This window comes from Hippocampus comes, unplaced genomic scaffold, assembly GCF_001891065.2.
Source record: "Hippocampus comes isolate QL1 unplaced genomic scaffold, H_comes_QL1_v1.1 scaffold225, whole genome shotgun sequence".
Lineage (NCBI taxonomy): Eukaryota > Metazoa > Chordata > Actinopteri > Syngnathiformes > Syngnathidae > Hippocampus > Hippocampus comes.
Genome location: NW_017805197.1, coordinates 92,219 through 114,185, shown reverse-complemented (window position 1 = coordinate 114,185; position 21,967 = coordinate 92,219). Strand labels below are relative to the sequence as shown.

Genomic DNA, 21,967 nt, shown 5'->3' with positions numbered 1-21,967 from the left:
TTTTTGACATATCGAACAATTTATGCACCCATTAGCTTCATTTATGATTTAATTAGAACACCTTGTTTTCTTTTTTTTCTTTTTTGACAGGTTTGACCTCCTTATTTCCTTTGCCCGAGCTCATCACTTACCCGAGAGGAGGCTTTGTGCATGCCACGAGCAAGAACTGTGGAACTCGCCGCCTTGCCCGAGCATATATTGACTGACAAATGAAGGCAGAGGGTAAACTTGATTTATATCAGGTAAATAGACATGACCTCAGTTGAACTGTTGGTGATCAGTGCAAAAATTCCCCACAAGAGGTCAGACTGGAGCCGTTCTCATCATGATGGACCGCGTGGCGTCGAGTGACGACTTTGTATCGTCAGCATGATCTCGATAACTCTTCGACAATCGTGCAGATTGGAAGGCATGATTAAAAAACGCATCCAATTACCGTCAAAGCGGCATCCGTTGGGATCCGCCGGAGCAAAATGTGCTCTCTGTATTTCCGCTTTCTCTCAAGATTTCTTCATATTTCACGTGACATATCTTCACTCGTACTTATGAAAAGCCCCCGGTGGAGAAAATCTATAACCTAACCAGGAAAATTGATTCGCTCGTCGTTCGGTGTGGTCTGAAATTGCCCAGAGCAATTACAAGGGAGACTGATTTTCTCGGCGCATTGAAGTGTAACATGCACTCCTTGTAGGACTTTTTGCTACATCTGAAGAGAATTATCAGAAATGGCAACGTTGCTCCGTCAGCTCAAACATCGGAGAATTTATGTTTTTTTTTTTTTTCCTCCCATCTTTTTGAAACGGAGAGCTACTTCTTCGGTCGTAATTTATTCATGTAATACGTACCAGTTTCATACACACTCCTGAAAATAAAAACACATTATCACAAATTACCTTGAAATACACAATATCAATCATGATATTTCTCAAAGTGAAAACACTCTCCACGTTATGATCACAAAACAAAACGTAACACGATTTTTATGAAGCTTTTTTTTTTTTTTTTCCTCCCATCTTTTTGAAACGGAGAGCTACTTCTTCGGTCGTAATTTATTCATGTAATACGTACCAGTTTCATACACACTCCTGAAAATAAAAACACATTATCACAAATTACCTTGAAATACACAATATCAATCATGATATTTCTCAAAGTGAAAACACTCTCCACGTTATGATCACAAAACAAAACGTAACACGATTTTTATGAAGCTTGGCGGGTGTTCACATCTTCAAATGATCATTTTCACAATAATCTCTGCAGGAAATCACACTGTCCTGCGGCTACCATATTGAAAACGTCTGATTTTGTTCCAATGCAACTAGTCACTATTTTAGAAGTAGAATAAATTGATTGGGTTGAAGTCCTCGGAGGGGGGCGGATATAGTATGTTGTGTTCAATTTTAAACAAATGTAAATTGAATAAGAAAGTGAAAAGCAAAGTAAAGCATTTTCATATTTAATGTTATTTGAATTTTTTTCCCACGGATACTACGTTCAGATTTCTATCAGTTAATTTATTTAACCCCTTCAGTCCAAAAAGCAACCCGGCCAACATCCTGGCCGGCAGCGAGCTCGTGACAACTCACTTCCTGCTTGCCTTGAACCTCATTGCTCTTGGAGGATTTATGTTTTGTGTTAAGTACGGCTGAAGCGACTCATGTTATTTCACTCCATCGATAGCAAAATACATTAACAATATCCAGTCGCTGCAAGCACACTATTAATTTACCACGACCTGTCCTTACAGGGGCCGCAGGATTGTTGGAGGCAATGAGGTGTATCTGCTTACCCCTCCCCGGGACACAGTGTCGCTACTGCTCCAATCGATGGCCATTGAGTCCGAAGGCAGGCGGGCAGCCGGCCGACCAGGCGAGCATCTGGCTTCCCCCACCTCATCTCGGGTGACGTTGTCGCCTTAGGCCGAAAGAGGATTTGCCGCCAAGCACTGGAGCCTCTCGGGTGGAGACCCGGGACATCAGCCGTAAAAGGGTGAAGAGGTGCAACGTAAGAGAGGTGAAGGAGCTCCTGTTCTCGACAGGAAACACCTGCTCCCCCGCTGACCAATCGATACCAGTCTGTTCAAAAGTCAAGTGTCATTCACTCGGACTCAGATTCCCAAATGTCCAAAAGATTAATCAATATCAGAGAACGCAACATTTGAATAGCCGTCCACTGCAGTAACCTCTGTCCCCGAAAGTGCTAAAATAGCACTTTGAGTACAGTATCCCCCCCATGTACACCTTTTTTGGTTCGTAGTTCACTTCAAAAAGTGAAACTCAGAGACCGTGTGTCCCAATTTTTTTTTTTTTTTTAAACCAAATCATGTGTAAAATGAATTCTTCATTCAAAAATACACGTATCCAATATGCATTACTTATATTGCTTTAATAATTCACATACTCAGAGTGCTTCAAAGCCATCAACAAGGTGTAATCGTTTTTGGAGAGTTACAGCAGACACATTTTGTTCATTTCTTCTCATCTTTTCTCCTTCAGCATGCCCGCTTGACCCCTCCGCCTTGTCCCCCTTCTACTTAGCGTGGACCCACAGACGCCGCCACACATCTTTGACCGGTCACATGCACCTTCAACAGTACAAACCAAACAGCAAATTGGCTCCTGATTAGGACCATTTGTGATGTGCTGTCACACGATACTAAACTTAGGTTTTTGTATTATGACTTTCTCATTTATTTTGATGGTCCACTTCCGGGGACTTTGTTTTTGCTTCCTCTATTTTCAGGCTGCTCCCGCACCTGCAGCTGATCAGCACTCACCACCTGTGTATGAGACCTCTGCTGATTCGTGAATTACGAGTGCTATGTCGGCCTTTTTTTAGCGCACATGCTTTCCCTTGTTGGATGTTTGGTGTACAACTGCTTACTCTTGCGCGTCTCTTCCTAGTGCCTTCCTGCCTTCCCAGCCTGCCGCTGCTCCTTCACCCCCCGGACCAAGTGATCCTACGATTATCCTGCTCCCCGTTCGCTCTTGGATCCACTGCTAATTCTACCTCTCCTGAACCATAACACCATTGGATTTACATTTTAAAGGTGCGGGTGAGTTAGAATGGGAGTTGATTCTTTCTCCTGTGACTTCACTGAGAGTTAATGGTTAAAAGGATACAACAGCACAATGTGAAACCTTCTCAGCTTGATGTTTGCTGGATACACTTGTGTGTCAATACAAGATGGAGCCTTTGGGAGGGGCGGCGGGGTGCTATCGACAATGTTCGTCACGGTGAACGTCGGCCTGTAAAGATCACGATACAGTTTGGACGATGAAACATCAGACAGGCAGAAAATGGCACCTTTTGATTGCTTCCATCATGAGCGATCACTCATCACACTGTTAATAAACATTCATTTTGTGTGACATTTTCCATCTTGGGTTTTGCTGACGTGTTTTTTTTTTCTGTTTGATGTTGGGGGTCACTTGATGCGCCGTTTGTCTTTCGCTGAGGATTTGGCGTGTGAAATGTTATTTGACGTGATTAAAGGCCGTCGTTGAGTGGAGCTGACAGTTCTAATGGGGAGCAGAAAGTGGCGGTCCGGGCCTAAGAGCGACACGAGCCTCCTGACAGCTCAGAGAGACGGCGCGTCAAGAAGACCGTACTTTGTACCATTTGTGCCCAAAAAAAACAAAACAAATAAAGACACGTGTCGAGTCACAGGCAGATTTGAAGTCATTTTGGCACCATATTGTCTCTCTGTCACTGGAGCTATGAATCCCCATAATTACTTTCGCAACGGTTCCAATTTAAAGTGCTCTTTGGCTTGCATTGAGACAATCCAAAGTAGAATGTGTGAACCGATGAGACGCACGCTCAAAATTAACCGGCAGTTTAAGTGCCACTCAAGTGGGGGGGAGTGTTTATCAAAACGCAACCCCCCCCCCCCCCCCCACAATATCCACTCCCAAAACAGAAAAGAATCTGTTATTTTGCCCGTCCGTATTTATTTCAGCCAGCTACTTCCTGGTTCATGAGTGCGACACACAGAAACATGACACACTGTGCCATCGTTCATGACAAAAGTGGGCTAAACTGTTCCGTCCTCACTTTAAGACTCAAAAGGACTTCAATGAATTGGTCCAAGAAAAGTGAAAACATTGTAGAATACCTCCATTGGTTCCAAATCGACCAATAATGGACACATTGCTGCAACATTTGAATGGAATGCAGACGAATGTCCACCTCCGAAGGTCTCCTGAAAATTCTGTTGAAAAAAATCCATCTATGCTCTTTTTAAAGAGCGGAATGTGTTTTTGACTGCTAAAATCCCAATTTTGATTGCGCCCTTCGCACTCCAGACGCTTTCACCGCACTTTTAACCCCAAGTTTGTTTAGTGGTATTGCAGCGTGTGTGTGTGTGTGTGTGTGTGTGTGTGTGTGTGTGTGTGTGTGAGAGATGACCTCGGTGGAATCGCCGGGTGCCATTGATTTGTTTACCTGTGCACCGCTGACAGTTTCTCATTAGGTTTCCTTTGCACAACATTTCCCGGGCAACAGACGAGTATGTGCACCTCAAAGGCGACCATGCGTGATCAATGTAACTGATGGATGGGCCGTGGCAGTAGAATTGCGCCCAACAGCGGGTTAATGGCGCCGATTAGTAGACGCGGCATGCGGTTGGTGACTTTTGTAAGGGGAGCACGTGGGATTGCGGAGGAGGCCCGACTCGAAGGAGGCTTTTGGTTTCAGTGCGTTGGTCCGAACAGAAGTTCCGAGTTCCACTTCTTCACCCCCAATTGGCGTCGCTATCTGTTGCCCGTAGCCAGAAGATGATCCTCATTGGCTACAATGAATTTGCCTTGAAAGATGAACTCTCACTTTTTGATTGACACGGGATTTCCGTTGAACGCGATTCATGATTTGTGAATGGCGTCATACTGCGAGCTGTTTGCAACGTTTCGCCCCTCCCATGGAGCTCATCACGACGAGTAAACTATTAGAAATAACCTCTCGTGATGACGTCATGAGGAGTCGTCACGTTTCTCATCAACGTGTGCAGGTGGATAACAATGAAACGTTCATTTCAGCTACTTACAAACTAAATAGTTGTTAGCATAGAAAGCACGTATAGTATGAGAATCATTTTCTATATGTGTCATGAAGCAACATAGTACGGGTTTATGTTTCTTTCACGATAATGACTTTGACTGTGATGCGGTGTAAATACGCTTTCACTATTATTGTGGAGAAGGCACTTTTCGCCCGATGTACGACACTGGAATGGAAGATATTAATTTATTTTCATTTCATCCTATCGCCATCTAATCTTAACGTCTAAACTCTCATCTCAAGAATCTTGAGAGGATTGTGGACGTGGCCACTAGGAGGCGGTGTTGTCACTCTGCCCACACAGGCAACCCACTCGTGCGGAAAGAGCCACTTCGGGTGTCGAGAGGATCTCCGATTTGCGACTGCACACTTGTTTTGTGTTGCACACTTCACCACCAAGTGTTGCACACTTCACCCTGCATCATTCGCACACATTTGTGTTTGCTCCCACGACGCAAAGTGACGCGGCAGGTCCTCATCGAATGATTCCTCACTTTGACGTGGAGCAGACTCGGTTGAAAAGCTGATGAGACAAGTCGGTCCCTTCTCATCATGCAAGATGTTACAGTTGAGGAAGTCGGCATTTCACTAATACGTCCGTTTTCCAGTGTTGGAAAAAAAAAGCGCTGCGGTATAAGTGCTTGCTATTCTTCTTCCCCGTCTGACAGGACATTCCTCATCGGTTCTGTTTGCACGGCTCCTTCTGGCCTTGTAGGACTTAAATAAAAAGCTCTCGCGGAGGGGTGGGCTTTGATCGGCGCCTTAGATGACGGCTCCGGCACAAGGGTTTTTGTTTATGAAGACAGGGCGCAACAGCTGGAAAGCATATCTATAAATAAAGTGCTCCCCTGCACGGGGAGATTAGTGCATTTGAGCTGGTTTTTAATGGTCTCCGCGAGAGATTAAAAAGTAAGCTGATTCATAATGCGCTTCTCTTTGCGGTGAATCACTCATATACCCAAGAGGGAAGTCGAGAGTGGGGGGGGGGGTGGTCTCAGACAAGAAGTTACATGGATAAAGAGGAGCAGCTTGTCTCTCGGTGGCTGCAGTTTTGTTAATCACGCACCGTTAGCACCCGCACGTATTTATTAAAGCACTTGCGGAGCTTTTATAAGTTACCATCCGACTGCTTGCGCGTCTAACAAGCTAAAGAAGATAAAAAAACGCACCAGCCGTCTCACACATCACAATTTATAAAGAGGGTACGTATTTCCCTCTTGGTTTCCGCCTCTGTGTCGCATATTCGCCACAAAATTTATGAAAGGAGGAGAAAAGAAAGCAATTATGTAACCGGTGTCGATCGGCCTACAGATACAGAACTGTATATCCACCCACCCGAGGCTATCTCAGCATCCTCTGCAAATATTGACAGTATTCTTATCTCTTTTGCACACCTTCTAAGAATGATGGAGCTTGTTTAGGATCCGCCAACAAAAGACAGAACTATTTGCAGAAAAAATAGGAAGGAAATTGGCTTCGCATCCCGCCTCATCACACTGTTCTCGAAAAAACAAACGTATACCTCTTGTCTTCTTATTTCATTAATTCATAAACACGGCTGTTGGTAAAACACGCCCGACCTGCAAGAAGGTGATTGGATTCCCGGAGAACTATTGACAACATGTCCGTACAATTCCAAGCGATCAATGGTTTCAGTAAGCTAAGAGGACAATCGCAGCGACGCGGGAGGCTTCTGCTTGTTCATTTTCCTCAAGCGGTTCAAAGAAGAAATGTGCGCAGTCATTTCCAGACCAGTTTCATCTCGCAAAATAGGGAATTCATTCAACTCAATCTGATTTATGGCTCTTCATCACAGAGGCTGGATTATCCGCTTAGCAAAACTCCCAACGGCACCGATCCACGTGTACCGACAATATGTTGACCATCAAACAACAGCTACCCACCATAACGTGTTGTGAGGTCAACAGTCAAATGATTAAAAAAAAAAAAGTTTGGGAAAATGTAGCTTTTGTCATGTTTATTTTGTCATGGAGCGGCTGTCTCGCCTGCCCTCGACTGACTCCCCAACACCTGAAGCCGGAAAGATCTTGCGGAGTTTAACTTACACGTGAACAAATGGAAGACTGCTATCTCGCAGCGACTTTGGAGACACGAAAAGAAATTGCCGACGAGGAACGAATTAAGTTTGTAGGTCAAAGTACCGCTGCATGTGCTGGCACGATTCAGCAAGACGGACAGTTCTTCCCATTGGCCCCGCCCCCTTCGTTCCTTCCCGCCGTCCAATCGGGAGGCGTCGCTTTCCCCCGCTGGGTCGGTCGGTGGCGAGCTTCAGGCAAACTGTCCGCCCACAGAGGAGAAGGGCAAACGCTGCCGGGGTGCACGCGGCGTAGATTCTCTCGGATGGGATCAATACAACAACATTGAAGCTCCCAATTCATCCTTTTTGCATCTCTGCGTGTGCGCGCGAGCGAGACCAGGACCGGAGGGGAAGAAAATGCTCTTCTAGCGCCAGACATTACGTCGTTTTCTCCTTTTTTTTTTTTTTTGGACGACGGAACCGCTCGAAGCTTGTCCAAGTTTTCCCCGAAGTGCGCCTGAAGAGGGGTTTTCTAGGGGGGGGTGGGCAGGGACGACATGGGGAGCGAACAATACTTGCCGGAACTTCAGGCGGAGAAGGAAATGCTGGACCCGGCTTTCCAGCACTCTCTGCGGCTACTGGAGCAAGGTAAGGTTCGGCCGTTCGAGTGACTGCACGCATAACGATTAAATATAAGATCTGGACATATAATTCTTACCATGGGTTTTCACAACACCTTATTTAAAAACTGTGGATGGTTTCTGCGCTATACGTTGTGATGTGTGCATTTACTTGCAACCCTATTGTTCACGCAGATGGCCAAGAGTATGATGCAGGACAGTTTAACAGCATTTTAATAGTTTTTTTTTTCGCATTGGATCTTATTCGATGGTGGACGCTCATCACGTCGAAAATGACTATAAAATTAATATAAAAGAAGACATTTAGCCTGTTAGCCTCATTGCTACCGGCCACAATTAGTTCAGTGTTGTTGTCTTGCAAAGTCACTAATTGGTGCAGCTGGCTTGACTTCCGGGTCGACAAGGTTCAATTTCCAATCAGTGAACGTTCGTGAACCCTTCTACTGAAGGTGTGTCAGAAAATGAACGAATAGATGGATGGATGGATGAGTAGTTAGCTCGTCTGGGGGGGGGGGGGTGGTCTCAGACAAGAAGTTACATGGATAAAGAGGAGCAGCTTGTCTCTCGGTGGCTGCAGTTTTGTTAATCACGCACCGTTAGCACCCGCACGTATTTATTAAAGCACTTGCGGAGCTTTTATAAGTTACCATCCGACTGCTTGCGCGTCTAACAAGCTAAAGAAGATAAAAAAACGCACCAGCCGTCTCACACATCACAATTTATAAAGAGGGTACGTATTTCCCTCTTGGTTTCCGCCTCTGTGTCGCATATTCGCCACAAAATTTATGAAAGGAGGAGAAAAGAAAGCAATTATGTAACCGGTGTCGATCGGCCTACAGATACAGAACTGTATATCCACCCACCCGAGGCTATCTCAGCATCCTCTGCAAATATTGACAGTATTCTTATCTCTTTTGCACACCTTCTAAGAATGATGGAGCTTGTTTAGGATCCGCCAACAAAAGACAGAACTATTTGCAGAAAAAATAGGAAGGAAATTGGCTTCGCATCCCGCCTCATCACACTGTTCTCGAAAAAACAAACGTATACCTCTTGTCTTCTTATTTCATTAATTCATAAACACGGCTGTTGGTAAAACACGCCCGACCTGCAAGAAGGTGATTGGATTCCCGGAGAACTATTGACAACATGTCCGTACAATTCCAAGCGATCAATGGTTTCAGTAAGCTAAGAGGACAATCGCAGCGACGCGGGAGGCTTCTGCTTGTTCATTTTCCTCAAGCGGTTCAAAGAAGAAATGTGCGCAGTCATTTCCAGACCAGTTTCATCTCGCAAAATAGGGAATTCATTCAACTCAATCTGATTTATGGCTCTTCATCACAGAGGCTGGGTTATCCGCTTAGCAAAACTCCCAACGGCACCGATCCACGTGTACCGACAATATGTTGACCATCAAACAACAGCTACCCACCATAACGTGTTGTGAGGTCAACAGTCAAATGATTAAAAAAAAAAAAGTTTGGGAAAATGTAGCTTTTGTCATGTTTATTTTGTCATGGAGCGGCTGTCTCGCCTGCCCTCGACTGACTCCCCAACACCTGAAGCCGGAAAGATCTTGCGGAGTTTAACTTACACGTGAACAAATGGAAGACTGCTATCTCGCAGCGACTTTGGAGACACGAAAAGAAATTGCCGACGAGGAACGAATTAAGTTTGTAGGTCAAAGTACCGCTGCATGTGCTGGCACGATTCAGCAAGACGGACAGTTCTTCCCATTGGCCCCGCCCCCTTCGTTCCTTCCCGCCGTCCAATCGGGAGGCGTCGCTTTCCCCCGCTGGGTCGGTCGGTGGCGAGCTTCAGGCAAACTGTCCGCCCACAGAGGAGAAGGGCAAACGCTGCCGGGGTGCACGCGGCGTAGATTCTCTCGGATGGGATCAATACAACAACATTGAAGCTCCCAATTCATCCTTTTTGCATCTCTGCGTGTGCGCGCGAGCGAGACCAGGACCGGAGGGGAAGAAAATGCTCTTCTAGCGCCAGACTTACGTCGTTTTCTCCTTTTTTTTTTTTTTTTGGACGACGGAACCGCTCGAAGCTTGTCCAAGTTTTCCCCGAAGTGCGCCTGAAGAGGGGTTTTCTAGGGGGGGGTGGGCAGGGACGACATGGGGAGCGAACAATACTTGCCGGAACTTCAGGCGGAGAAGGAAATGCTGGACCCGGCTTTCCAGCACTCTCTGCGGCTACTGGAGCAAGGTAAGGTTCGGCCGTTCGAGTGACTGCACGCATAACGATTAAATATAAGATCTGGACATATAATTCTTACCATGGGTTTTCACAACACCTTATTTAAAAACTGTGGATGGTTTCTGCGCTATACGTTGTGATGTGTGCATTTACTTGCAACCCTATTGTTCACGCAGATGGCCAAGAGTATGATGCAGGACAGTTTAATAGCATTTTAATAGGTTTTTTTTTTCGCATTGGATCTTATTCGATGGTGGACGCTCATCACGTCGAAAATGACTATAAAATTAATATAAAAGAAGACATTTAGCCTGTTAGCCTCATTGCTACCGGCCACAATTAGTTCAGTGTTGTTGTCTTGCAAAGTCACTAATTGGTGCAGCTGGCTTGACTTCCGGGTCGACAAGGTTCAATTTCCAATCAGTGAACGTTCGTGAACCCTTCTACTGAAGGTGTGTCAGAAAATGAACGAATAGATGGATGGATGGATGAGTAGTTAGCTCGTCTGCCTGACAGTTTTGAGGTTCACGTTTTTAATCTGGCCAGTCCAGCTTGCTCTCCACATCCCCAAAACATGCATCTATGTTCATTACAGACTGTATTGTCCATAGGTGTGAAAGTGAGCGCAAAAAGGTGTCCGCTCTCTTTTTCTCTGGGCCTGTGATTGACTGGGTGACCAGTCCTGGGTGTTTGTTTGCCTTTCACCCTAAGTAAGATGAAATTGGTTCCGGTTCTCAGTGACCCGAAAAAGAGAAGGCAATTTTATTGGTATACCACCGGTCATATGATATCATCCATAGTGCAAAAAAAAAGGAAAAAAACCCCAACAAGGTTGAAGTAGAAAATCAGGATAAAATTCAGAAATAAAATGATAAAACGGGAAAACATAAAACAAAACGCTGGGTGTTTGCCTTTCACCCTAAGTAAGATGAAATTGGCTCCAGTTCTCAGTGACCCGAAAAAGAGAAGGCAATTTTATTTGTATACCACCGGTCATACGATATCATCCATAGTGCTAAAAAAAAGAAAAAAAAACAACAAGGTTGAAGTAGAAAATTAGGATAAAATTCAGAAATAAAATGATGAAACGGGAAAACATAAAACAAAACAGTCAAGTTGATTTAATGAAGCCGAGGAAGTGGCCCTCCTTGATGATCAAGTAAAAAAAAAAAAAAAATCACAAAATAAAAGCGAGCTCTTGAAAGTGAAAGCTAATATTCTTGATATATGACAACAAGGTTGAAGTAGAAAATTAGGATAAAATTCAGAAATAAAATGATGAAACGGGAAAACATAAAACAAAACAGTCAAGTTGATTTAATGAAGCCGAGGAAGTGGCCCTCCTTGATGATAAAGTTAAAAAAAAAAAAAATCACAAAATAAAAGCGAGCTCTTGAAAGTGAGAGCTAATATTCTTGATTTATAAAAAAAAAAATAGAAATTTGCACAAATCTTAAATTCGTGAAGTTTGTTCTACAGTTCAGGAGATGAATAAGAGAACGCTGCTGCTTTTGGTTTGCTTCTGTTTTTTATTTTTTTGAAAGAGTCCCGTAATTCTCAGTCCATTCAGAGCCTTGTGGGCCAATTCATCTCCAACAAACTAATAGTGTGGTGTCGTTTTAAATGGAACATGGCAGCCTCCGTTGACGACCGTAGTCTGTTGTCTTTCCCGATTTTTGGCTGTCAGTAATTTACCTCGGCAAAGCCCTGCGGAACGCCTCATGCAGGAGGCGCGCGTCCAGTGTAAACATTCGCTAACTAATTCATGCTTTCATGCTCTCTGCTTGTCCCGCGTTGCCTCTGCTTCCCCAAGCTGGCTTCCTTCTGGGCCATAAAAGACGCTCTTGAAAAGTGAGGCAGAGTTTGTTTGCTTCCTCCCCAGCTACAGTGCATGCATATTCATCTTGCTCGTATAATTTATAATTATGACCACCAGCCACAGAGATAACAGATTGTGTACAACTCATCTGCCCACATTTTTCTTTTCTTGCAAAAACAATTCACCGATGTCACAGCTAATTGACAAAGATCGGCGATTGTTGTCACATATACTAAATTGCCAGCATTTGCCAGAAATTCCTGCCGCATCGTCATGGTTGCGGTCGAGCACTTGGCCAGCTCTTGGTAATGACACTTCTTTGAGATGCCCTGCGCTGTAAAATCTTTTCTGAAAGCGAGTTTGCCCTCTTTGTGTGAGAGCAGGAAGTGCAGTCGGACACGACGGCGAGTGGAAGCATTAATCCGTGACATTTTATAACGTGAGCGCAACTTGGCAGTGCAGAAAAAAAAAATTGTCCGAAAACAGTCTGCCACCACTGTAAAACCCGCAAATACTGTTATCTCGCTTTCACACGGCAGATGGAAGACGGCGCCGTTGAATACAGCATTTTCCTCTGCCATCTTGCTGATGAATTTTCAACTTGATTAGGCCATTGGCAGGAGTAACTGCAGTTAAAACACACAAACCGGGAATATAAAATTATTCCAGGTCTGGAGAGAATTCTTTTCAGATGAAATTAAGGGAGTCGTAGAGTCCTCCTACAGTCTGCGTTCTTTCATTCCGTTTCTTTCCCCGCATACAAACTAGTGAGGTGGTGAGAGGATGAACAGGAAGGTTTGCTGCACAGGTGATTGCATGAAACGGCATGAATAAAGACGACATAGTGCAAAACTGACCCTTGTTAATGAAGAGATCCCCCATGGCCCAGACTGCAGTACACTAGAAATTAGCAGAGTTCGCAACAAGGGGAAGTCGCGAGTCAACGGCGTTCGTGCTAAATGAAATTGTCCATCCATCGTCGATGGCGCTTGTCCTCATTCGGGCTGCGAGTGTGTTAGATCCTATCCTAGCTGAGATTGGGCGAGAGGGCGTGACACACCCTGGACTGGTCGTCAGCCAATGACAAGGCACATAGAGACAAAGATTCACACTTCAGGCAATTTGACATCACCAGCCGTCGGCAAATCGGTATGTCTGTCATTAATCTTGGACGAGATAAAACCGAATTCTGGTTATCCCCATTTGTCGTTTTGGATTTAATCACAACTGTGGCACAGATATCTTGAGTGACGATCCCAAGTGAACAAAATGTTCCTACTGTACCTCTAAGCCCCCACCCAAACTCCCCAAAAATCTCGTTATATCGACAGTGTTGATTCTGCGTTGTCAAACCTGAATCCACTTTCCATCCAGCTTTCTTCAACGTCCATGCAAATATCTGTGCACAAAGGCGTAGCATAAAGTGGAGTTTGATGAAAACCATCTCAAAAGTTGCTGGTGTGACATCATCAAAACTTTGTCCCGGTTTGGATGTCGTCGCACCCCTTCAAGTACATTTTTAATCGGATATTCCACAGTAGCCAAGCGCCTAACTTCCTCAGCTCGCTTGCCCCTGCAAGCCAAAAAAACCCCCAAAAAACAGCAACTCTTAATCTCTTAAAACTGTCAGTTTTGGGATAAGCATCCTCATTTTCAGGAAAGATGCCTCATCGTTAATTTATACATTCCCATCTCATCAACAGAGCAGCGGGGTATTTTTACCCGCGCTTGAAATTGGCCTCAAGTGTGAGCACTTCCTGGGTGAGAATGCCCAGAAGTGAGCAAGAATCAGCTCTGGCATGCGATCAAAGGCAAGCGAAAGCGTTTTGTTGTGGCGGGGAGAGGGAGAACAGTGCTCTCCGGTGATAATGATCTCCCGATCCCCGGCTGGCTGACGTGCCGAGCCACCCAGCGAGCGGTCCTGAGTGGTACCCGCGAGAGCGCCGGCTGGAGACTCGACCCCCAAGCCTGAATTTGTGAACTTGCTGTAAGAGGGCAGACGGGAGAGCACCAGCCAGCTGCTTTGCATTCAGACGAGCTGAGCGAGCAAGAGCGTTTGCACAGTTCTTTGCCTCGCCCCGATCCGGAGAGGAAATGTAGGCCGGGGCCAACAGGCAGCTGCGTAAAGCAAATAGCACCTCTTTTACACTCCTGAGCTCGCTAATATGGGTAGCATGCTATTGGAAATGAGAGCGCCATAATGATGTCATATTTGCGAATATTGTTGCATCTCGGCAATCTTGTTTGTTTGGTTTAACCTGAAAAAAAAAGGATGAGATGAAAAAAATGTATCATGGCCCACACAATGTTATATGACCCCAAAATTTGCTAAGAGCCCAGGTAACCCTTTGTTGCTTGAAATTGCACTTTGTGAAAAGTAGTTCATTTTGTACAAACAGAATAAACGCCAAACTGTCACGCTTGAGCTTGCTGAAAAGAACATCCACCGAACTCAAATTTCGAATTCCAGCTCCCTTTGAAATGTATTCGCGATGGCCTATATCGATCGTTGTAATCGTACATTCACCACAACATATGATCCCACGTGAATAGCATTCCAAACTCATTTTACGTTAAACATTAATACCTGACAGATGATTTGATTTAAAAAAAAAAAAAAAAAAAGAGTCACAGTCAGCAACAAGCTATTTATTTTATAATTTCTGCACACTTAAGTCCATTTTATAATACTCTAGTGAGTACAGAGCTACAGGTCCAATTAGTAATTCGCCCTCATCTGTCATGTTGTACAATTTTTATTGTACAAATAACACGTTCGACGCAGTAGTCACGCCAGATGCTTTGCTTGGTCGTCAAACTCAAACGCCTTTGAAAGAGGCGCGTTAGTCAGAGCGTGCGCGCTTGTTGCTTTCCTGTTTGAGCGCCGCCGTTGTTGTCCAAATGATCCGTCAACACGTTGCGAGGATACAATCGCCATTTGCCGCGTTTGCGCTCATCGTATGCATTCAAGCTGTCGAGACTGTCAAATTCGCCGACGCCGCCTTAGGCCGTCAACACCAGCAGACACTCAATCAAAGCTACGAGACGAGGCGCCTTCAATAATACATGAATGACTTTTTTATTTTTTTTTTCGGAAGAGCATCCTTGCAAGATGATCGTCGTCCACAGCTCATTGGTTCACCTCGATGCTGTTTTAGGTATGACCTAAAAAGACGTGATTGGTATTGTACGACGGTTTCCTCTTCGGCCTTTCGTTAAAACTTGCCGAGTGCCACCTTTCGATCCGTTCAACAGACGGCAATTAATGAGAATTCTGGACTGGTCTCGGACCTATGAAGACTTTGTTGATGCTAGTTGGTCATTATGACTCTTGGTTCAAGATTCAAGTTCCTACCCTGCCAAAAAAAAGCCATTTTACGTTGGTTGATTGACGTGACAGATTCCAGGTAATAGTCACGTACGATGTTGACACAGCCCCAAGGTTTTCGATCACGGCCAAATAGCTCGGCTGTAATTTCACCCACGATTTCATCACTGTCATGACCGCGGTGACCAAACGACATGTTGGCCAACCTGACCTGCTCCAAAGGCAGCAGTGGTCTAATGGTGTTACTTTGTCATTTGTGACAGTATGTGCGCTTTCCTTCTGCCCCCTCCCCAAAAAATAGAAAAAAAAATCACACATGCCTCAATTGCACGATCAATTGCACAATCATTTATGAATAAAGAGAGTCACGGGAAAGGTACACGACAGTCAACACTGAGTACATTGAATGTGTTTAAAAGGTTAGCCTCCAGGGTTCTCTCGATGTCCCGCGCTGAAAAAAATGTTAAGCAGATGCGTAGTCTCCTCCAAGTATCTGGAGCCACATGATTTTATTTGATGAAGTAAAATGGAGTCATCTCAACTTTTTTCTTTTTTTGCCGTTTGACTTTGGAAAGCGTCTTGATCTTGCTGTGACAGCAACCGTTTTTCCTTCCGCTGCATCTTCATTTCGTTTTTTTTTTTTTTTTTTTTTTTTTGTGAGGCTGGCATGTCTATAGAGGATTGCACTGGATTAGCTTCTCCGCCTTCCCAACTGATCCCATCCATTTTGTGTAATCCAACTCAATTTAATTATGTTTATCGTTCCACCTCGCCGGCGCGGCGCAGTGGCGATGGCGCACCTCGGCCAAGATAAGCCCGCGTCCTGCGTCTGCCCGAACCTGTTGCTGTCTAAACAGATGCTGCGAGTCACCTATACACTCGCCTGCTAAATCATTTACACCCACAAACATCCGTGTGACACGGATAAAAATATTTGAAGGTGAAGATCATAACCTGACATTTTTGTACACGATGTGTAGTTAAAAGCCTTGTCAATGACCGGACATACAGTGACACACTTTCTAGTATACTGTATTGATGTATATTGTCACCTGTCGTTAGCTAGCTACCTATCGAAAATGTACTGCGCTAGCGTGAGTGTTGTGGAGTGCCTCGTTGTCACAGAGTGTTACAGCACTGTCCTGAAACAGTCCACTTGTGGGATATTTTCGTGGCTCAAATATGTAAATATGTGTAAGCATCAAAAAGAATCATCCCCCCCCCCCCCCAGGTTATAGAAATGGTATCTGATTGACAGTTGAGCGGGATGTGGTTTCAGCACATTCAGCGGACACTCCCACACGGTTTCATATCAGAGGAGTATGGCTCCGGGGGGGCTCCGGTGACCCAACTCTTTGTATCCAAAGAATGAAAGACAATTTTTCACCATCTCGATGTAGTCTGCATCCATAAATGTGTTCTACGTGTGCCTTTTGTGTGTCGACGATTGTAGGAGAAAATATGTTTTTGTGCGGTGACTGGTTGTCGGAGCAAATTCTCCACGAGACCTTTACGGTGTCCTGCTGCTTCCTTGTGTGTCCCGACTCTATTTTAAGAGCCTGATACTAAAAACCAATCGTGCAGACTTTTTAAAGGACGTTGACTTTACCCCCCTTTTTTAACGTGCCAGGCTGCCATCCAAGCCAATAAACCCGAGTAGCATGCCAAACACAATATGTCCTTAATTCTTTTGCGAGGCTCTGCTTTTTAGAGCAAAGTTTATAAGATATTTCTTTGACACCTTTCCGACGTGGCGACGCGAGCAGATGTGTATCGTTGCCGTGTTCGCAGTCGGCCAGTGTTGCAATTGGCTGTAAAACATTCATTAAGTCTTAACAGCGGAACCGTAAACAAGAGGTCAGATCAGGGGAAAATGAGCATCATAACAAGCGCGCCGTGGACTCTTTTCCTCGTGTTACACAATTACCGTAACCGTTGTGAGTTGAACACTTGAACCGCCGGCTCATGTGTGCTTCTCGCCGTGTCGCTTGGCCGGCGTGTCTCGTTAAAGTTCTGCCAAGGCTTCGGCCAATAAAAGGCTTGTTTAGGGGGTGGGGGGTGGGGAGATGTACATCTCTGCCTGCTCGTTAAATTTTGAGCTGCAGCCACATTGTTAGTTACTGTAGTGCCCCACATGTGGGGAATTTTAAGGAGATTTTGGTGTATCTTCAGCAAATTAAAATTTCCTTCTTGCTGTGTAAAGTCCATGGCTTCACAAAATGAACTACATTTTTTTGGGGGGGCAGAGAGTTAAACGAGACACAATGCCAAAAAAAAAAAAAAAAAAAAAAATAGTACTAATTTGAGCCATCTTTCAATGTCCTACAGGCGTCTAACTAGACTCGGGTTTGGCACTGGATCAAATTGCATTGAGTTTGTTGTTTTTGGGATAATAAACAATAGCCGCTCAAAAAAATGTTTCCACATTTTTTATAATTATTTACTCTAGTTGCTTTTAGCTGATGTTATGTTGCGCCTCCAGAGAATAAATTAGTTGGGACGAAATGAAAGGATCTCTGCTGCTGGCAGTCAAGAACACTTTTCCTTCAATTGCACCTGTTTTTGTTTATTTTTTTTAAACGAAGGGAAAAAGGAAACTTATGTTTGAGGCGCGACGTTGTATTTCCTCAATAGGAAGATGACAGTTGTGGGGGGTGGAGGGGGGGCGTTGTGTCTATTAGAGGGGAGGCCATGATTGTTGTGGCTCACAACGGTAAACATCCACATTTGATCTGAAAGAAAGCAAAGGCCTGTGAGAGAATTCTTCTTGGCCGTGGCAAAGAGCTGCGGTGTTCTTGCCGTAGCTCCATTGAATGATTCCATGCACTTTAACGTTCTCGGTCTTGACATGTTTCCATTGATTTTTTTTTTTTTTTCCTGCAAAGCACAGCATCTCCGTCACTTTGGCTGACAGTTATGAAATTAGAACCGCCCCCGCTCCTCCTCCGCACCCTCCCTCCTCGCTTGCAGAAGTTTCAGCTATTGATCAGACACCTCATTCATTAGTGATAGGATCACACGTTGCACTCTTGTGCCATAAGTAATGCACGTCTGCCACAGATGAGTGTAATTACAGCGGGCGTGCAAGTCAACACTGCAAACGTGTCGATGAGAGGCCGGCGGGAGGTGAATGGCTAGAAATCAACTTTATAGATCTGCGGTTCACGCCCTCGCCCCGCTGGACGGACGAGGTTTTAATTGCTGTCTGACCAGGGTTGGTCCTGCGTGAAGATGGGCCACGTTGATAGGAGGCGAGGACGTTAATGGCTTTCTTTCACCGCGGTTGTTGTATTGACGGCTTCTCATCCCGGCGCGCCCGATCGGGACCTAAGCCGTGAGCTGTTTTTGTCGTGGTTGCCAGTGTAGAGAAACTCGGAGGCCTCGCCTTGGCGGTCTCGGTCCCCTTCCAGAAATTTGACGGAAGCTAACAGTGTTAGCGCAAGCCCACAGCTGTCAGTGCGAGTACTTTAGCAGGTGGCGTGCCATAGCAAGTAATAAAACAAACTCGGGCACGGAAATGAAACAGCTGCCCACACTCGGAGCAACTTATTTAGGGTCAGCGCATTGATTTTTTTATTTGTATTTTTTTTTTTAAACAACAAAACACAAAGGACCTTGAAATTTTGGTTCAGATTTCAGCAATCATGGTAGAAGTTGGCATGTCTGATTTGATTTCGCGGGCCACATAAAATGATGTGGCGGGCCAGATCTGGCCCGCGGGCCTTGAGTTTGACATCTGCTCTAGGCAATAGATGAAAAAAAAATCATTGCTGCTGCGGTAGTGAAACATGTAGTGCTCAAGAATTTCGTCGAGAACCGTACCAACCGCATGCCTCGAACATGGCAGACATAATGCATCCATAAAACCTATCAAATGGAATCTCCCCATCACTGATCTTATTAAGGATTAAGCCACAAGTGGTTTTGCTCGGGATGGGTTTTCTTTGGCTTTTTCATGTGACGCCACTTACAAAGAAAAAGCGTAAGGGCCGAAGCAGAGACATTTTATGGCGACCATAAAACCAGAAATGGATCTTATTGCAATGGTAGCAGAGCGACTAACACACCTGTACAGTACATAAAGATTTTATGAATGTAACAACTTTACAAAATCCTACCGTCTCATTTAATAATCTCGTAGAACAAACAAATATCATTGCAAAAAAAAAAAAAAAAAAAAAGGCAACCTTCCTGAAATGTGTTGGAATGACATGATTGGCTTTTTTTTTTTTTTTTTTCTACGCGGCTTCTGTTTGGGGAATCCACACAACTGCATGACGCTTTTGCCCGGTATGTGTCATTGATCTCACTGTCAGAAATACCCCCCCCCACACACACACACACACACACACACACACACACATGCGCGCATCCATGCGATCGCACGGCAAGGGGTAATTGGCAGCCTGCTGAAGTGGACGAGCGCCATGTTGAGTGGCCACCTTCGATTCATCACCTGGCACGGAGCTGATTCCTTGTGAGTCAGTGTGGTAATCATGTTCATGAACCGTTAACACCGACCACGCCATTTGATTGGACATTCCATTCCTGCATGTTATACAGTACAACAGTACAAGGACTTTTAAATTATAGTACGTACAGCATTACTCCCTCAAACAAGAAGTGGTTTATGTGTGTTCATTTAAGAATGCAAGTTGTTTCCGCTTCAGTCATTCTGCCAATTTTGACTCTGCATGCAGTTTTAATGTACAAGAAATTATTGTTAATTGCGAGACAGCTCACCCCAACCCGCACGTGCATCCCATCACTGCCTACGAGACATGCTGGTAACTTGAGTATGAAACACCTTTGGAAAAAAAAAAAAAAACCCTCTCCGGCAAGTTACAAACAGATAAGAGTGTGACTAATGTAATCTGGATTAATTATGCTAAAATCATGCTCATCATTTCACCATTTAAGGGTGAGTGTATTCTTTAACTGTGCACAAAATTCAAAAATGTGGATGCTGCCACACAAAAATCTCATTGACATATAAACAGAGCAAAGCGTATGATCTACGACCAGTCCTGGCTGCTCTTCCCACCAGATATCACAAATAACCCCCTTGGGCAAGTCGCCACTGTCTGCCTCATTATCATATTTATTTAAAGTATCATATGACCCATTTTATTCCAACACGGGATCCTCTTGTCATGATTGAGCGATCCCGTATTTAAGGGCAGTCTCTCCGGAGAAACTGCTGTGCAGTGTGCACCAAAGGAACATTACTGTTCAACATAATGTTGGGTCTGTCCTTGCCAATGCAACGGAGGGACACGCCTCCAAACTAAGCAGTGCTTGTCGCGGAATAGAGGAATTCCAATGCTTATTGATTTGAAATCATTTTTTTGGTGCATGTTTCCCCTGCGCACTGATATCAATTTCAGTAAAATTATTTGTCAGGCAAGACATTGAATCATCCCCATAATTTTTTTTTCTATTACAGTATCAATGGATGTTTTGTTAAGCTTTCGTCAAAATAAAATTCATAAAATTAAAAAAAAAAAAAAAAAAAAAGACCCATCGCAACTACGTCACTTGATCGCGTGAGTGCGCCATGATGGACGGCGAAAATTAATGGCTGCCGAATCGAAGGGGGCGGAAACCGGTGAGATTTGGCGACTGTATGTCATTTTTGCCCATCTTGCCATGACATTAACCACTTCAACTGCTGCCTGCTGTGCGCACCGTTTTTCAATCAAATCGCCGACTTTACCGGAAGTCATGGCATACGAGCTTTATCTTTGTTTTTGCCTGATCACATGAGTGCGCCATGACCGACGGTGAAAATTAATGGCTGCCGAGTCGAAGCGGGCTCTAAACGGTGAGATTGAGCGACCGTTTAAGTTATTTTTGCCCATCTAGCCATTCAATCAACCATTTCAACTGCTGCCTGCTGTGTTCGCCGTTTTTTAATCAAATCGCCGACTTTACCGAAAGTCCAAAGCACGTGCTTTATCATTGTTTTCAATGCCGTATTCCTCTCAAACAGGAGCTGATTTAAAAGTTGATAAAAGTCTGGACGGGTACCAGTTTTTTTTCTCATTGGTTCCAGTTCCCTGGGATGGGATGCTATGCTCACACTGTCGGGCAAGATAACTTGTAATGGCTAAGGTAAAACTTGCTCATGATGCTAACTGAAATATATATATATATATATTTTTTTTAACACATTGCTTCCAATGTTTGCGCCCAGCACCGTGCAGTAATTTAATGATTGTGAGTAAATTATATAAGCAATGATCGAATCACCCTGTAAAAAAAATGATAGATGCGAATTCTCGAATACTTCGAGGTCTCCCAGTCCATCGTAGTCTTTTATGTTCGTCAGCAGGTACGTGATAAAAAGCCTAGTTTGCTTCACACTTTTGTCTATTAATACATCCGACCGCACAGGAAAATATGCCCATTTTATAAGACAATCATTTTGATAAATAGATACAGGACGAAACGCTTTCCAGGAGTTTCAACAGATGCAAATAGCTATAATTTGCAACTTGGTGTAGACTGAGAATGGTGAATGTAAAAAAGGTCCTATGTGGTCCCCTTTAGCAACATGAACACTTAAACGGAGCGCGTCTGATGATTGCAGCAATAGCACACCGGAAAAATCCATCCAGTCTCCAGCTGTACACGTCAGTGGCAGCCCAAAGAGCCAAATATGTCACAAAATGACTTGTAGTGGTCGTTGGCCTGTGGCCTGTAATGGAAGATGAATAGCAATCCAGCCGTCAGATTCAGCTTGGAGTTATTGAATGGTTTCTCTGGATATGTTTCTCCAGACGAGGCCAGGGTTTGCATGTATTGATTTGCCCCTTGGAAAAGGTATGGCGTATTGGTGTTCTGTTTGAACTGATGCAGAAACACAGTTTTCG

At 44.4% G+C, this 21,967-nt stretch overlaps 1 protein-coding gene and 1 long non-coding RNA gene across 3 annotated transcripts in view; both read left to right on the top strand.

The window, feature by feature from the left end:
- The first annotated feature begins 1,960 nt into the window (after positions 1-1,960).
- Positions 1,961-3,669, top strand: LOC109515144 (uncharacterized). Its single transcript, XR_002168123.1, has 2 exons — positions 1,961-2,007; positions 3,499-3,669. It is a non-coding gene; the product is annotated as an uncharacterized LOC109515144 (long non-coding RNA).
- Positions 3,670-9,538: 5,869 nt separating this feature from the next.
- khdrbs3 (KH domain containing, RNA binding, signal transduction associated 3) overlaps positions 9,539-21,967 on the top strand; it is a 57,863-nt gene continuing 45,434 nt past the window's right edge. Inside the window, exon 1 of one of the 2 annotated variants that reach the window (XM_019868827.1) lies at positions 9,539-9,954. In XM_019868827.1, the coding sequence (XP_019724386.1) occupies positions 9,864-9,954 (91 nt within the window). In that variant the 5' untranslated portion in view covers positions 9,539-9,863. Of the gene's footprint in view, positions 9,955-21,185; positions 21,207-21,967 lie in introns of those variants that run through there. The other variant, XM_019868828.1, reaches the window with a different exon arrangement.